Source organism: Neurospora tetraspora (genome assembly GCF_033439725.1).
Source record: "Neurospora tetraspora strain CBS 560.94 chromosome Unknown B0H65scaffold_2, whole genome shotgun sequence".
NCBI classification, from domain to species: domain Eukaryota; kingdom Fungi; phylum Ascomycota; class Sordariomycetes; order Sordariales; family Sordariaceae; genus Neurospora; species Neurospora tetraspora.
This window is the reverse complement of record NW_026944384.1, coordinates 5,549,633-5,562,823: the sequence shown is the minus strand read 5'-3', so window position 1 is coordinate 5,562,823 and position 13,191 is coordinate 5,549,633. Positions and strand designations below refer to the sequence as shown.

Here is a 13,191-nt window from a genome sequence, read left to right as displayed (position 1 = left end):
GAACGCCCACCCATTCTCTACATTCTTTTTCTTCTCTCCTCAGACACATCCGCCATATCCCAGAACCGTACTTAGCTTCAGACAACTTCCATCGAAGGTAACAACTTTTGGTCTCGTCTCTCACCTATCCCTCTCCCACATACTTCTTCTCTGAACATTGCTACCTTGCTACCTTGAGCAGCAACAGCATCCAAACTATCCATCACATCATCGAAACCCATCATCGAATCTGTCTCCAGTAGTTGAGTACTTCAACCTCCAAAACCTCCCTACTACCCAACCCTGGGGCTCAACTAACTTCTCCATCAAGAAACTACTACATCGGCAACATCAGATCCAAAATGCCTCTCAAAGCTGATGATCCCAAGGGGCCAGAGACAAACACAACGCCAAGAATCTCTACGTTCGAGTTGTTATTCGTGATGTTGTTGGTACAACTAGGAATGTTGATGTTGATGGGGATAATGATGTTGTTGATGTTGATGGGGATAATGATGTTGTTGATGTTGATGGGGATAATGATGTTGTTGTTGATGTTGATGATGTTGGGGTTTGCTGGTGTTGTTGCCCTTAGTGGCGGCGGACTTGTTGCCGCGTCATATTTTGAACATGGGGCAGTTACAATTGACAGTTGATAATGGAGGTCTTGTTGGGGCGACAACTTGATCACCGGACTGAGAAAAAGAAGCATGTCTTTCCCCGTCTGTCGTGTACGACTTTTTTTATATTTTCTTTTTCTTCTGCTCCGAGACAAGCCTTTAAATTTTTTTTTCGAGCGTACAGAAAGCGGATGCGGGATTTGTTGACAGGATGGATAAGACGGATATAATGGACATGATGGATACATTGTCTGTCACTGGGGACGAATTGATGTTTTGTGCTAGGCGTTTTCTTTCTTTTTTTTTTCACGGATACAATCCTGATGGCCAGCCAACTGGGCCCACCGCCCTTGTCTACCTACTTGGATCGTTGTTTCGGACTGTTTCTTGTCTGTAGTAGGTACCTACCAGCCATTAGCATCTAGTCGACGGAGGGTAAGATGGACGTTGAGCGAAGACACTGAGAAGAACGACAGTAGTTGCAAATATCACATTAACATGAATCAAAAAGTCACGAGTTGAAGCGGTGTTTATTGCTTTTCCAGCTGTCGGAGTCAGGTGTTTATTGACGCCCTGTCCCTCCTTCTTGGGCGTCACTTCCATTCCGTGCTCTCCCAGTGTAGAGGTACCTCTATCCAATCCGTGCACGTTCCGCTTTATCCAAGATTCCCAAACCCGTCCTCCGTAACTCGCGTCTGCCAAAACCTTTGTGCGTGTTTGCGGGGGCAAAAACCCACAAACCCAAACTTTTCCCAATTAGTACATCCAAGAATCCCCTCTAAGTAATCCTCCGTCCATTTCCTCCGTCTCTTCCTCACTAATCGTCCACGAAAGGAGGAGTGGGATGCAACAGCCATCCCCGTTCTTAATCATCTCCTTGCCCCATTCGACCTCATCGGTCTCAGTCGTCGGTCTCGGACTCGGGTAGAAAATCTCCGTGTGGGCGTCGTTGGGACCACAACGGCCGGCGAAGGCACCAATGAATCCTGAGCAGCAGCAGTAGCAGCAGCTTCACGCTCCCGCTCCTGCTCCTGCTCCCAGTGCTTGCGCAGCTTTGGGAGAGGGTCCCCGTTGATGTCGAGCCGGTCGCAAGTCAATTTGTTGTCATCGCCGCACTTGAAACGCAGGCGGAGCGAGGGGCGCGAGGGGCGCGAGGGGTGACGGATGGCTCTTTTGGGGTGTACGTCGCGATGGCGGTTGGGGAGGCGGATGGTGCTTGTTTCTGACTAAAGGGCTTGTTTGTTGGTGAGCGGACAGAGTAGGTATGAAGGCTTCGGTGGTCGAGATGATGGTTATTGATGGGGTTGAAGCAACACGGATCAGATGTAAGTGGGGGACAAAAAATTGCAGAAGATGATGCCCGAGTTTTTAGGGAAGTTGAAATTGCCATTGAATTTGGTGAGATGCGAAAGAGATGGAGGGAATACTTACGGCCGGAGACAACGGCTCGTTTGTGGTAGTAGCCGCCGGGGGCGAGGGAGTAACGGGCGGCGTGATTGGCCCCTGTGGTCTCCTAAGATTTGGGAAAGGTAGGTTGATGGTTGCCTGTCGTTCCTCGGTCGAAGTCGACATTGTGTCTTAGTGATGGGTTTGCGTTCCTTAGAGAGCAGGATAGCGAAGATAGATAGATAGATGTAGCTGCGGTAGATGAGCGTTATTGTTGTTGCAGATGGTGGCTTGTTCGAGATGAGAAGTGCGGATGGGGGAAGAAGGCGAGAAGAAAAGAGGAGGTACCCATTTGGAGGAGAGAAGAGGTTCATTATATAGTTGTCTCTTCACGTTTTGGCTGAATTGTTCCCCCTCCGCCTCGGCCGGTGCTGGGCTGCTGGCTTCGGACATGTTGATGTTTTCCAGGTTTTCTGGCCTCCGGAGTCTGTCCACCGGCATATATGCATAGTATCACCGGCGTCAACATGCTCTAGTCAGGAATCAGCCCGGTAGTATCATATCATCGGCATCATCGGTGCTCTTTCTGTCTCTTCTTCCAGGCTTCGACATTAGCGACACGTGCCCGGGCTCCGATGCTTGCATTTCCGGACGCGTTGCAAAGCTCTGGAGTATTTTTCGTGCCAAGTTCGTGTCGAAATGTCGGCTACAGAGCATGAATATCGAATGATAGGCCTAGGTCACGGTAGACTAAACAGGCGCCTCGTTCATGGCGAAGAACCCGGTTTTATTGTCGAACCTTTCCGTTGAAGTTAATTCTGCCATGTAGTCTATCCGGTGAAGCGCAGCGGGCATAAATCCGTGCATTTTTGTAATTCCAAAATGTCGACTCCGGAGCATCACTTCGAACGATGGGGGGCACCGTTCCCTGTCCGAACGCCTCGGATCATGGCGAAGAACCCAGTTTTCTCACCCAAGTTTCCTGTTTCTCTTTGGATATGTGTATCGGCACCATCTCGCATGATGTCTCTTTAATTTATTTCCGCAGAATCGTTGTCTATGCCATCTCGAAGCCGCGGACGGCCATCACCTCCCGTTGCCAAATCCAAATTCATTCTTGATGATCGAAGACCAAATTACACCGTTTCCAAACCCGGATTACAAAAATCCGTTGGCGACTCGTAAAAGCGCAAGAGCGCGGGGTCCAAGTGGCGAAAACGGGGTAACTGTCGAGTTCGGAGGTGAAGTATCGTTAAAGAGTGTCCTGGTAGAGAAATGTAGAAAAAAGGAGTGGAATTGGTGGTTTGCGGCAAGGGTCCAGTGTCGTTTGAATCGGGTTCGTCAAGACAGGGGGTTGCAGGGCGGGTTGGATAGGATAGGATAGTATCTGTTAGTGTTGTTCGTGAAAAGCTGGTGGGGCAGGTAGCTTTTACTAACAGATGTAATCGTGATATTGGATTGATACATCGCCTAGCCGCTGTGCAGCGCCTCTTGCGATGCAAACTACGGTTTGCATAATTTCCACATATTCCTTTGGTCTCCAGAAGGACGATATCACATGTAACTACCGACACACCGAACCGGGCACTTTATGCACCCACTCGACTACTTGCAGATATAAGATTTGTGACTGAATCCGAGGCTTTGGACAATAGGGTTCTGCATGCATCAATGATGTCACTAAGCAAAAACTCTCGAGTAACAGAGTTGCTTGTCAACAAACAAAGCGACGAAACTTGCAATAAATATGGATGTGCTTAGGAGGGATTGCAAGTAGAGGAGGCCTGACTGTAGACGCCTCTCCCGATGACAATAAAGACCAACGAGGACAATCTGTTTTAGACGCCATCTTCTGACATGACCTGGAATTTAATGAAGGAGACATGGAGCTCGTCGGAAGAGACCCTGACTTGTCGGTCAACGGTCTAGTTCACATCCACGTCCAGTCACGGCTAGCTTGTTCACGATCGCTCAGTTATTTCATCAGGTAATAATTGCCTATTTCATACTACTGCTAATAGACCGTTCAGGTCGAGGTCCTTCTCTTGGTATGTTTAAGCCCTTATGGCAAAACATGAGCAACACCGCTCGCGTGACTTTTCAGTCTTCTCCCTCAGCAACACCCAGTAGTATGCAAATACCATCATAGTACCTTCTCTTTCTTGATGTGATCTTTTGTAATCTACCTCCTGTTCGTCGTCCCTTTGTCGAGAACCGATCTGACTATGTAACATGACGGAAAGAGCCGCGCCAGTAGTGCATATGAAACCTAAACGCCGAATATTGAAATTGCGAAAGCCAAAAGGCTGCAGGCTAACAGACGCTTCGATGGAAAGATAACCGTTAAAAATAGGGCAGCCGAAACCAGATCAAACGAGCTCCGAGAGCGTCTTGTTCCGATTGTCCTCGACGGCCTTCATAAAGGTGTCGTAAGGAGTGAGAGTTCCGAGCGCCCGGCGCATATGCGCGTTCACGATCTGCAGGCCGTAGATATAACTGGCATTGACCCATCCGAAACTGTGTACATCATGTCAGTGATTGTGCTTCTCTCGAAAATCATAGCAATAGAACAAACTCACCCTTCTTTGGCAACTCCCTTGAAATCCAGCCCTTGGTTGCCGTACTCGGCATCGACTCTGTGTGGGTCGATGGGCCTCGTCACATCGTACTTCTCAACCACCACGCCGTTGAAATCCACAAACGCCTTGGTGATCATGAACAGCCACTTGTAGGCCAGGCGCTCAGCTTCCTCGTTGAAGCCGTACCGGTATAGACCAGTCCAGGCAAGGATCTGCTGTGGCGCCCAGCCGTAAGGGTAATCCCATTGACGGTTAGGGCGCTCTAGACCAATCTCACCACGAGACTCCTCCGTTCCAGAAAGCAGACCACCGAAAGCCTCCAACTTGGGCAGGGCCTTGGTCACCATGACAGCTGCCTGCTTGGGGTTGCTAACACCCGCCCACAGGGCCCAGAAAGTGGTGGCACTTTCGTAGTTGCACTGCTCGCGCTTGGCGGTGTTGTAATCAAAGTACATGCCCGCCTGTTCGTTCCACAGGTACTTGTCGATGGCCAACTTTCTGCGCTTGGCACGGCGATCCCACATTGCCGACGTCTCGAGCTTGCTAGCACCCGGGTTGTTGGTAGCGAGCCAGTCATCCGGCACTTCAAACTTGTCGTGGAAGACGTTGCGAATGGTACGCGCGATGTCGGTCTCGTACTTGAAGAGAAGCGAGTTGAGGTCGATGGTGGCCAGATCGGCGCAGATACCTTCGAACCGGTATGTGGTATCGTGGCCGGACTCACGAACAGCTCTGTCGTGCATGAAGTAATCGTCGAGCGTGGGCTCCTTGATATCACCGTGGTTGTAAGCGTGTACAAACTCGTCGAAGGTCATGTTGTGCTTCTTGGCGTAGGGCTCAAGAATATGGATGAAGTGACCAGCCTCAGTCTCGGGAGGAACGCCAAGGCCTTCAGGGCGGTACCTGGAAAGACCAGTAACAGGGTCAAGGCGAGGTTCGGCTGTCCAGACACTATAGTATTCTTTGATCGCGGCCAACAGAGACTGGCGAAGGAAGTCAAGCGCACCCGGTTCGTGCTTGATCTTGTCGTAGACGCGCAGAGCCATATCCGTTAGGAAGGGGGGCTGCGATCGGCAAAGGTAGTAGGAACGAGTAGCGTTGAGGATCTTTCCGTAGTGCTTGATGCAGAAGCAGAAGTTTTGAACCATGGACTTGGCCAGATCAACCTTGTCGTTGACCAGCAACCCGAGAGACTCCATGTAGCTGTCCCATCCGTACAGCTCGTTGAAGCGACCTCCGGGCACAACGAAAGGGCGACCGCGCAGTGTCTTCTCACCGGTCTCGGGATCCACGATCTCCTCCATATCGACGGCCAGCAAACCAGGCTTGGCGTTCATGTCCCGAACGATCTCAGGAGTAATCTTCTCGGGAAGATATATAACATCCAGGCGAAGCTCAGGCCTATCCTCGGCCACCTTTGTGTAGTAGGCATGCTGCTCAGGCGCTCCTCTGGGAATGTAAATGCGGGGTCGGGGATCGTCGGTCCAGTCTTTTGGATCCCGCGCAGCAATTTCGATGCTGGAAGCATCAATGCGGCGTGTTAGACCCTCCCAGAAATGGTCTCTGATCAGTCGCGAAAGTCGGTTCACGGGGTTCTCGTTGAGTCTGGCCTCATCGAGAATGATCTGCTTACGACCGTATTCCTTGGCGAGGGAAAGCTCCTGAAGAAGGTTAGAGAGCATGTAAGTGCCACGGATGTCGAATCGGTTGTAGCCGTTGGACGCAGCGGTTCGGAGGGACAGGACCTGGGGTTACACCATGTTAGCGCTGTGTCATACCAACCGCGACTTCTAACCCCTTTGTGGCGTTCCCCGTACCTTTGGCCCGTTGTCCTCGATGGTGATCTGCATGTTGCCATCCGTGTCCTCCTGCGATTGCAGACTTTGTAGTGTGGGCTCGACCTGGATAAGGAATCGGCGGGAGTGGGGGATCGTAGACTCGTCTGTCATACATCTTATCAGTATGTTTCGCACGGAATCGTTCGCTGGCAAGTGATTATCTTCGTACCATGGCTGCCTCTGCGGTAGGGCTCCTTCTGAAGGCCTAGACGTTCAAACTGCTTGAACAAGCTGTTCTGTAGGTGGCGGGATCAGTAGATGCTCGCCAAGCGTGACAATCTGGCTGGGGGGTGCTTACCTGAGAGTAGGTACGAGTTCTGGCTCCAGCGCGGTGGTTGTGATGGCGGTCCTCGGTGGTATAGTATGTCTTCGCATCATCATAGACATTGTAGTCGGTGATGGACAGGTTGCGACCCCGGCCTTTGCCTTGAGGGGACTGGGTAGGTGACATGGTGTTTGTCTCCTGATAACTCTTGCTTGTTTCGAGATGCGGAGAACTGTCACGACGGGCGGGTTCGATGTCGAGGATATCTTTGCTCGGAGAGAGAGAAAGGGATGGGGCTTTGTAATCGGACAAAGTCGTCGTTAGTTGGATAGGTGCTTGATAGAATCAGTTGGGCTTTGGGAGCAGCCAATCCTTTTTCTAGGTGAGCCGATTTGTTGTTAGGTGAGGTTGGCAAGGAGGAGGGGAGAGCAGGCAGGACAGGGCGGGCCACGAAGTGACGCTACGTCAGGTCTCCAGGAGGTGTTGGGGTCAGGCTAAGGTACGGCCCAAGGTAGCTCTGCAGCAAAGAAGGAAAAAGCGGGACGGTTTTGGGTTGCGGTTCCCGGTGCTGCCGTGCTGTCTAAGAACTAAGAAGAACTAAATAGCTTTCTCTTTTGGGAATCAGTCTGGGGGAGTTATGATATATAGGCAAGAGAAGAAAGCAAGATGAATCAAGCCAACGGACGAGTGAAGGGGAAATTGAATTATGGGGGTGGCTTGTCTCACTTTATTAGGTGAATGGTGTAGGAAGGGTCCGGGTTGAGATGGAGGGTGTCTGGCTGGTTCCGGGATTGATGGCGGGCGGCGGTTGAAGCGGGTCGGGTAGCAGTAGCAGATAGCGGATGCTTGTCTTGGGTCGTGCTTCTGCAGTGCAGAGACACACACTTTTCAGTGCAAAAGACGGGACGGGAAAGACAGATACAGTGGGTTGGGAAGTGGCAGACAGGGAGGAAATTGGAACCACGGCGCCCACTCCAGCGATGCGGTCACGCGGACCCATAATGCGGTGGGGGGAGACCAGGGTTATGGCGCTGGGTCCATACACAACCCTGACGACCCTTGATGGAAAGCGGGATGTGCACGGGTGGGCAGGTACTTTTGGGCAAGGTACCGGGTTCTCCAGAATTATTGATGGAAACATCGATGTTGATGGGGGGCTTGAGCCCAGCACGAGGAGGCAGCTGGAATGAAACGATTCATGGCCAGAAGAAGTGTCTGTGGAAATGACCTGTTCCAGTCCCATCCTCAGTTTTTCCTTTTTTCCGTTCCTGTCCTTCGATAGCCGACACCGATGTGAAGGTGAAGGGCTGAGATGGCGAACGTGATAACGGAGTTTGTATCCCGACCAACACCTCAGCCAGGATGATAGCAAGAAGGTACCGGTACCTTTTTTTAGTCCCAAGCTACCCGTGCGTGTGAGGCTGGCTTAGTAAGGGAGGCTGGCCAGACTACACCCACTCTCTTGCAGAGAGTGGGCCACTAAATTCTGGGACACCACTTTAATATGGGACAGTGCAACTTGTATCCCTTTAACGGTGCAAATTCAACATTTTAGCGCCGCAGGGATTTCGAGCCAATCGGCTGCCCCCCTCCCTTAGCGGGTCACATCTGTGCCTATGCAGATACCTCAATTTTACCAGCTTTTACAGTACTTTTGTCACTGCACTAGATATAGAGAGCGGGCATACCAGAATTAACTAATATATTTCAAACTAAGATAAAGCTATTCCTAAATCTAACTAGTAAATGTGGGCTGCCCAGCAGCGTTCTCGCTTACAGACCACCACGTTGTATATAATATACCCCAGGAGCGTCTAGGTTCTAATCTTTTTCGTTACGTAAGAAGGGGAACTATTAGTCTTAATAAAAATCGAAGCTCTATACTTTACAAAGAAGTATATCGTATAAGTAGCTCGCTTTGAGAATCGTCTTCTCTCATATCGTTTTACTATAATTTCCCTAGTATTAAATATCAGGGATCGTTTTAATAAAGCGCGGTGATAGATAGCGAATTTACTATAAAAGGCCTAGATCTCGTTAATCAACTAGCTTCGAAAGTTTATATATATAGTCTAATTCTTCCAATAAAAAGGGGCGCCAAACGGCTTCTCCCTCTAATTAAATAAAAAGTTGGCCGCGATAACTTCTATATAAAGATAACATCTCATTAATATAGCATTTAACTAGGGAATCAAATACAAGCAATATACCAAAGTAGAAATTAGTAAACAATACTATAAATAGACCGCGGCAGTAATAATAACTATACGTATTATATACGTATATTTAGTTACTAACGTCGACCCAATTCATATAATAATTATATACTTAAATAATTAGTAGTATCCAAACTATTTTCGCGCCCGCTTTACTAAAGTAATCTCTTATAGCGCTCTTACACGTCGGTCAACGACGGTATATACAATTACGCAATTCGTCTCCTATATACTATATAAATAAGAAGTTTACTATTTAGCGATCTTTCACATACATAAAGACTGCCCTAGTGTCCTAGTCTAAGTTTAGCAGTAAAGCTTCACCTTTCTTAGGTTTAAAGCCCGGAATATCTAAAACGGTTCGATATAGTACCCTAAAAGGTACTTTCTCTTTCTTATTATCCTCGTTTCAAAATTTGGCAAACTACAGTACCGTTCGATTAGAGCGTATTGTATCGGTAATTGTAATATTCTTAATACGAAAGTAATGAGCAAAAAGGACGGTAATAAAAAGGTTGTTAATAAAAACGTAATAAACCGATTTGCGTAGTAGGGGGGGTAAGCCAATCGTAAATTTAACGAGCACTCTTTAAGTTGGCGCGAAATTACCCTAATTTTAAATATATTAACTAATAATTAACTAAGGTTTAAAAGGGGATATACGTAAGATTTCGAATCGATAATACTAAGCGCGTTATTATACTACCTCTAATTAAAGAAATAACTACTAGACATAGTGACCTAATATTTAATACCCCGTAGTATTGGTTTATTAAGGATATAAACCGTTACTTTACTTCTATTAGTATATTTTACTATCTTTTTATCGATAATAACGTACTACGGCGGGGTCTGTAATTTAAGGTAGACTTTCTAAACGTATTTATCGAAGGCGCATACCTTGTCTTACAAATTAAAATCGTTTTAAATTAGATCCTATATACAAAACCATTTTAGAAACATCTCGAACCGAAAGAAAAGCATCTAGTTACAGACTAGGTAATTCGAGCGCTCCTCTTTCTCTTACTAATACAATAAAAGGTTCGCTTCTACGTAGAGGCTAATATATAAGAAGATAGCGAATATTATGTATAGTTTAGTAATATACGTTAGTTACTAACGTTTATTATAGGAGTAAGGGTTATCCTCGCTCGGTAATAAAATTTAACGAAGGTTAATTTATATTATTTATTATTCTACTAAATAAAGGGGAAAGTATTATTAAAACGCTAATGAAATAATAATAATGGTAGGGGGATGGGTAATTTAATACGTAAATGTACTGCCGTCACTACAGATTAATTCGAAGGGGAAGTATTAAAGGTCGATAAAGTTATACTGAAGATCCTCAAGTTTATACAGTACGTCGACGTTAATATTTAAAGGTATATTATTAGGGAGGTCCGCTATTAATTTATAAATATATTAATAGCTTCGATAGCCCGGCTTTAGAAATTTCTGGACTGTTTCCTGCGGTGCCCTGACTGGCCTATAATGATAGCACCAGTACAAGGTTGCTACAGTGAACTATGCACTTGTAGCAGAGCGGAGCGGAAGCGGTAGGAAGTACGACAGCAATGCTGAAGGAAGCAGCGTAGTTGCAAGTACAATAAAAGGATGTTGTAAAAGAGGTCTTAGAGAGGACTCTGCTCTCAAGACAGAAGATTACAGTGGACTCTGCACTGTGAGAAAAGACTATATTGTATTGCTTGACTTGTGCTTGCTTGCTTGCTTAAGGAGTGACGAACTGAAGGAGAGGAGAGGTCTCTATATACATGGACACTAAGCATCTAGAAGCTTCTGTTGAATCCTGTGATGACAAATCAGTCTGGAAGAAATGCTAGCTAAGTTATAAGACTCTAGAATACAGTGGCAAAACCTCTTGTATTCTAGTACATTCTGTGGGGACTGAGTCAACTGATTCCGTAGAAGGAATAGTTCAACTAGCCTTCTATACTACAAGGTAGTACAAGGCAGTTACAAGGCACAGTACTAGCCACACGTTAACATGGACTTTATTACTTAATAGCTTAGAGTCGCCTTTATCGCGGTCCTTGTTATCGTGTTCGCGTTCGTTTTTGGAGTCGGGTATAACGTTACCCTTATTGTCATCAATATTTAACTCTAGTTCGCTAAGGAGAAAGAATTAACGGGTAGGCAAATAATCTATAGGGTTATACCCTACTAGCAATTTAAGAATAATGTCCCCCTCCTTGTACGTATATATAAACAGGTCGTGTGGCGGCGGGGCCTTTTGGATGGACGAATTCAATATCGCTAAAATATCTATTTTAATAATAATAACAATAAACAATTTGGTAATATTTTATCAACGATAGTATGATCTGGTAAGTCTGTCTTGATATCTTAATAGGCGATGTAGAATCGCTGATTTTACTAGCAAAAAGGATACATTTAACATCGTTAATCGCTTGTATAGACTCGCTAGCTAGTATACTTGGCAATTCCATTAAAGGTTACCAAGTACTACTGGTATACTATGGGTCCACGCTAAAATGTTGAATTTGCACCATTAAAGGGATGGGAACAGTACTAAAAATGTATGGAAATTAAGTAAAAAAAGCTGTAGTACTACGATAATAAGGATCTGAAAGATACAATTTGAATGAGAGCTTCGAGGAAGTTCAATGAAGATAATAGAATTTTGAGAGATTTTTCCGAAGTAAAGGAACTGGTATAACATCGAAATCCTAAACTTTTCCTTAGCATTCTGGTGTTAGACGATATATCAGATTTGGTGAAGCTTCCGTCCTTTTGGTGAAGTTTCCGTCCTTTTTATAAACAACATTACCCCTGGGTATCGGATCTTCTCAAAAAGTTCCCAAAATATCTCTTATACTTCCTAGAAACTCTCATTTAAATTACATCTTCCAGATCCTTATTGTCGTAGTACTACTGCTTTTCCTTCTTGATTCCCATACAATTTGAACTGTCCCATATTAAAGTGGTGTTCCAGAATTTAGTGGCCCACTCTCTGCAAGAGAGTGGGTGTAGTCTGGCCAGCCTTCCCTTACAAAAGCCAGCCTCACACGTACGGGTAGGTCACCCGATGCAATCTTCTTCAGGGTCCAGCTGTTTATGATTGGTTATAATTTCCTCTGCTCTTATAGGTTTTGGGGAAAACAAATAACAATAGATGAACGACGTTATGAAGCTCAGACGGCTGACCCTTTTGAAGGATGCTCCAAACGTTCTTCTTCATTTTGCAGGAATGTCTTTGAGGTTCATTCGTCCAAGATGTGCAACAACACAAAAGTGAAAGTCCCTGCTCGGCAGTTCCAATTAGATCGGCCGGCGATGGTGGGGACCCTTGAAGGATTGCCGTGGCAAAACATCATTTGGGGGTTCTGTGCGAAGGCCTGTGAGCTTCTGTGACCACTCCTGATGGTGTTCAAGATTTTTATCTCCAGCCGTCGCCATTCGTCAATCCAGAATCTCCGCGTGAAGCAATTGGCCAACGGGCAAACCGTTGTGCTCAAGCCTCTCACCCTCCTCTGCAAAGTACGTATCTCGTCTAGGTCTGTGAGTGCTGACACTGACGGAGGGATACAAACTGGACATTCTTCAGTTCCGCACTTCGACAAAGGGCAGCTCCTACACTACTTACTATTTTCTAGTTGGATCTCATCAACGAGCAACGAGCAACAACCGCGAACCCCCACCCAAGCTCTTTTCTCAAAATCCGTTCACATCCGAAACAACATGGAAATGTCGTCACACTCACAATAACTTCCTACACTACGAGTTAACAGTGGATGACCACAAGACCCGGACCGAATCGCGGTGGGTTCTGTAAACCAAACCTCGTCGCCAATTCGCCAAGACGGCGATGGAATCGATGATGGAGCGGACATGCCAGCGGATTCGCGACAAAAGCTTAACTGGTCCTAAGACGAAAAAAAGGGTTCCACTATGACGACGTTCCTATCTGCAGGCCGATCTCTTTAACCGTGTTTTGCGCCATTTTTTTCCCGGCCCATAAAAACTTCAGAGTACCCAGCTCCTAAGCAGCTAGTGGCTCTGTCAGAGGACTTATAGCGTCCTGCTAAGATACTCAGAAAGTAGCCTGAAGTAGCCAAAGGGTTGCATTTTGGTGTTTGCGAAACGCCATTGGCTACAGACCCCTGTCGGGAAAAGAATGGCGCAAAACACGGTTAAAGAGATAGCTGAGCGATAGCCGATACACCCTTCTGAAGTTAGTTTCTTGTGATACAGTAGCATTCGGGCGCCAATGGAGGGACGACGACGGGTCGACGACGACCTCGGGAAGATCATTCTCCTTTCTTT

At 46.7% G+C, this 13,191-nt stretch overlaps 2 protein-coding genes across 2 annotated transcripts; both read right to left on the bottom strand.

Moving 5' to 3' along the window:
* Positions 1 to 316: 316 nt before the first annotated feature.
* On the bottom strand, positions 317 to 2,219 carry B0H65DRAFT_587009 (uncharacterized protein; the record flags this gene model as incomplete). The annotated part of the gene is made up of 3 exons (XM_062830958.1): positions 2,031 to 2,219; positions 1,491 to 1,825; positions 317 to 584 (listed from the first exon to the last, which is right to left on the bottom strand). The coding sequence occupies exons 1-3, from the start codon at positions 2,169 to 2,171 to the stop codon at positions 317 to 319; spliced, it is 744 nt and encodes a 247-aa protein (XP_062685095.1). The 5' UTR covers positions 2,172 to 2,219.
* A 2,025-nt stretch (positions 2,220 to 4,244) lies between these two features.
* Positions 4,245 to 7,125, bottom strand: B0H65DRAFT_135419 (trehalase-domain-containing protein). The gene is made up of 5 exons (XM_062820859.1): positions 6,701 to 7,125; positions 6,572 to 6,638; positions 6,382 to 6,506; positions 4,565 to 6,309; positions 4,245 to 4,502 (listed from the first exon to the last, which is right to left on the bottom strand). The coding sequence occupies exons 1-5, from the start codon at positions 6,851 to 6,853 to the stop codon at positions 4,355 to 4,357; spliced, it is 2,238 nt and encodes a 745-aa protein (XP_062685094.1). The 5' UTR covers positions 6,854 to 7,125; the 3' UTR covers positions 4,245 to 4,354.
* Positions 7,126 to 13,191: the final 6,066 nt, after the last annotated feature.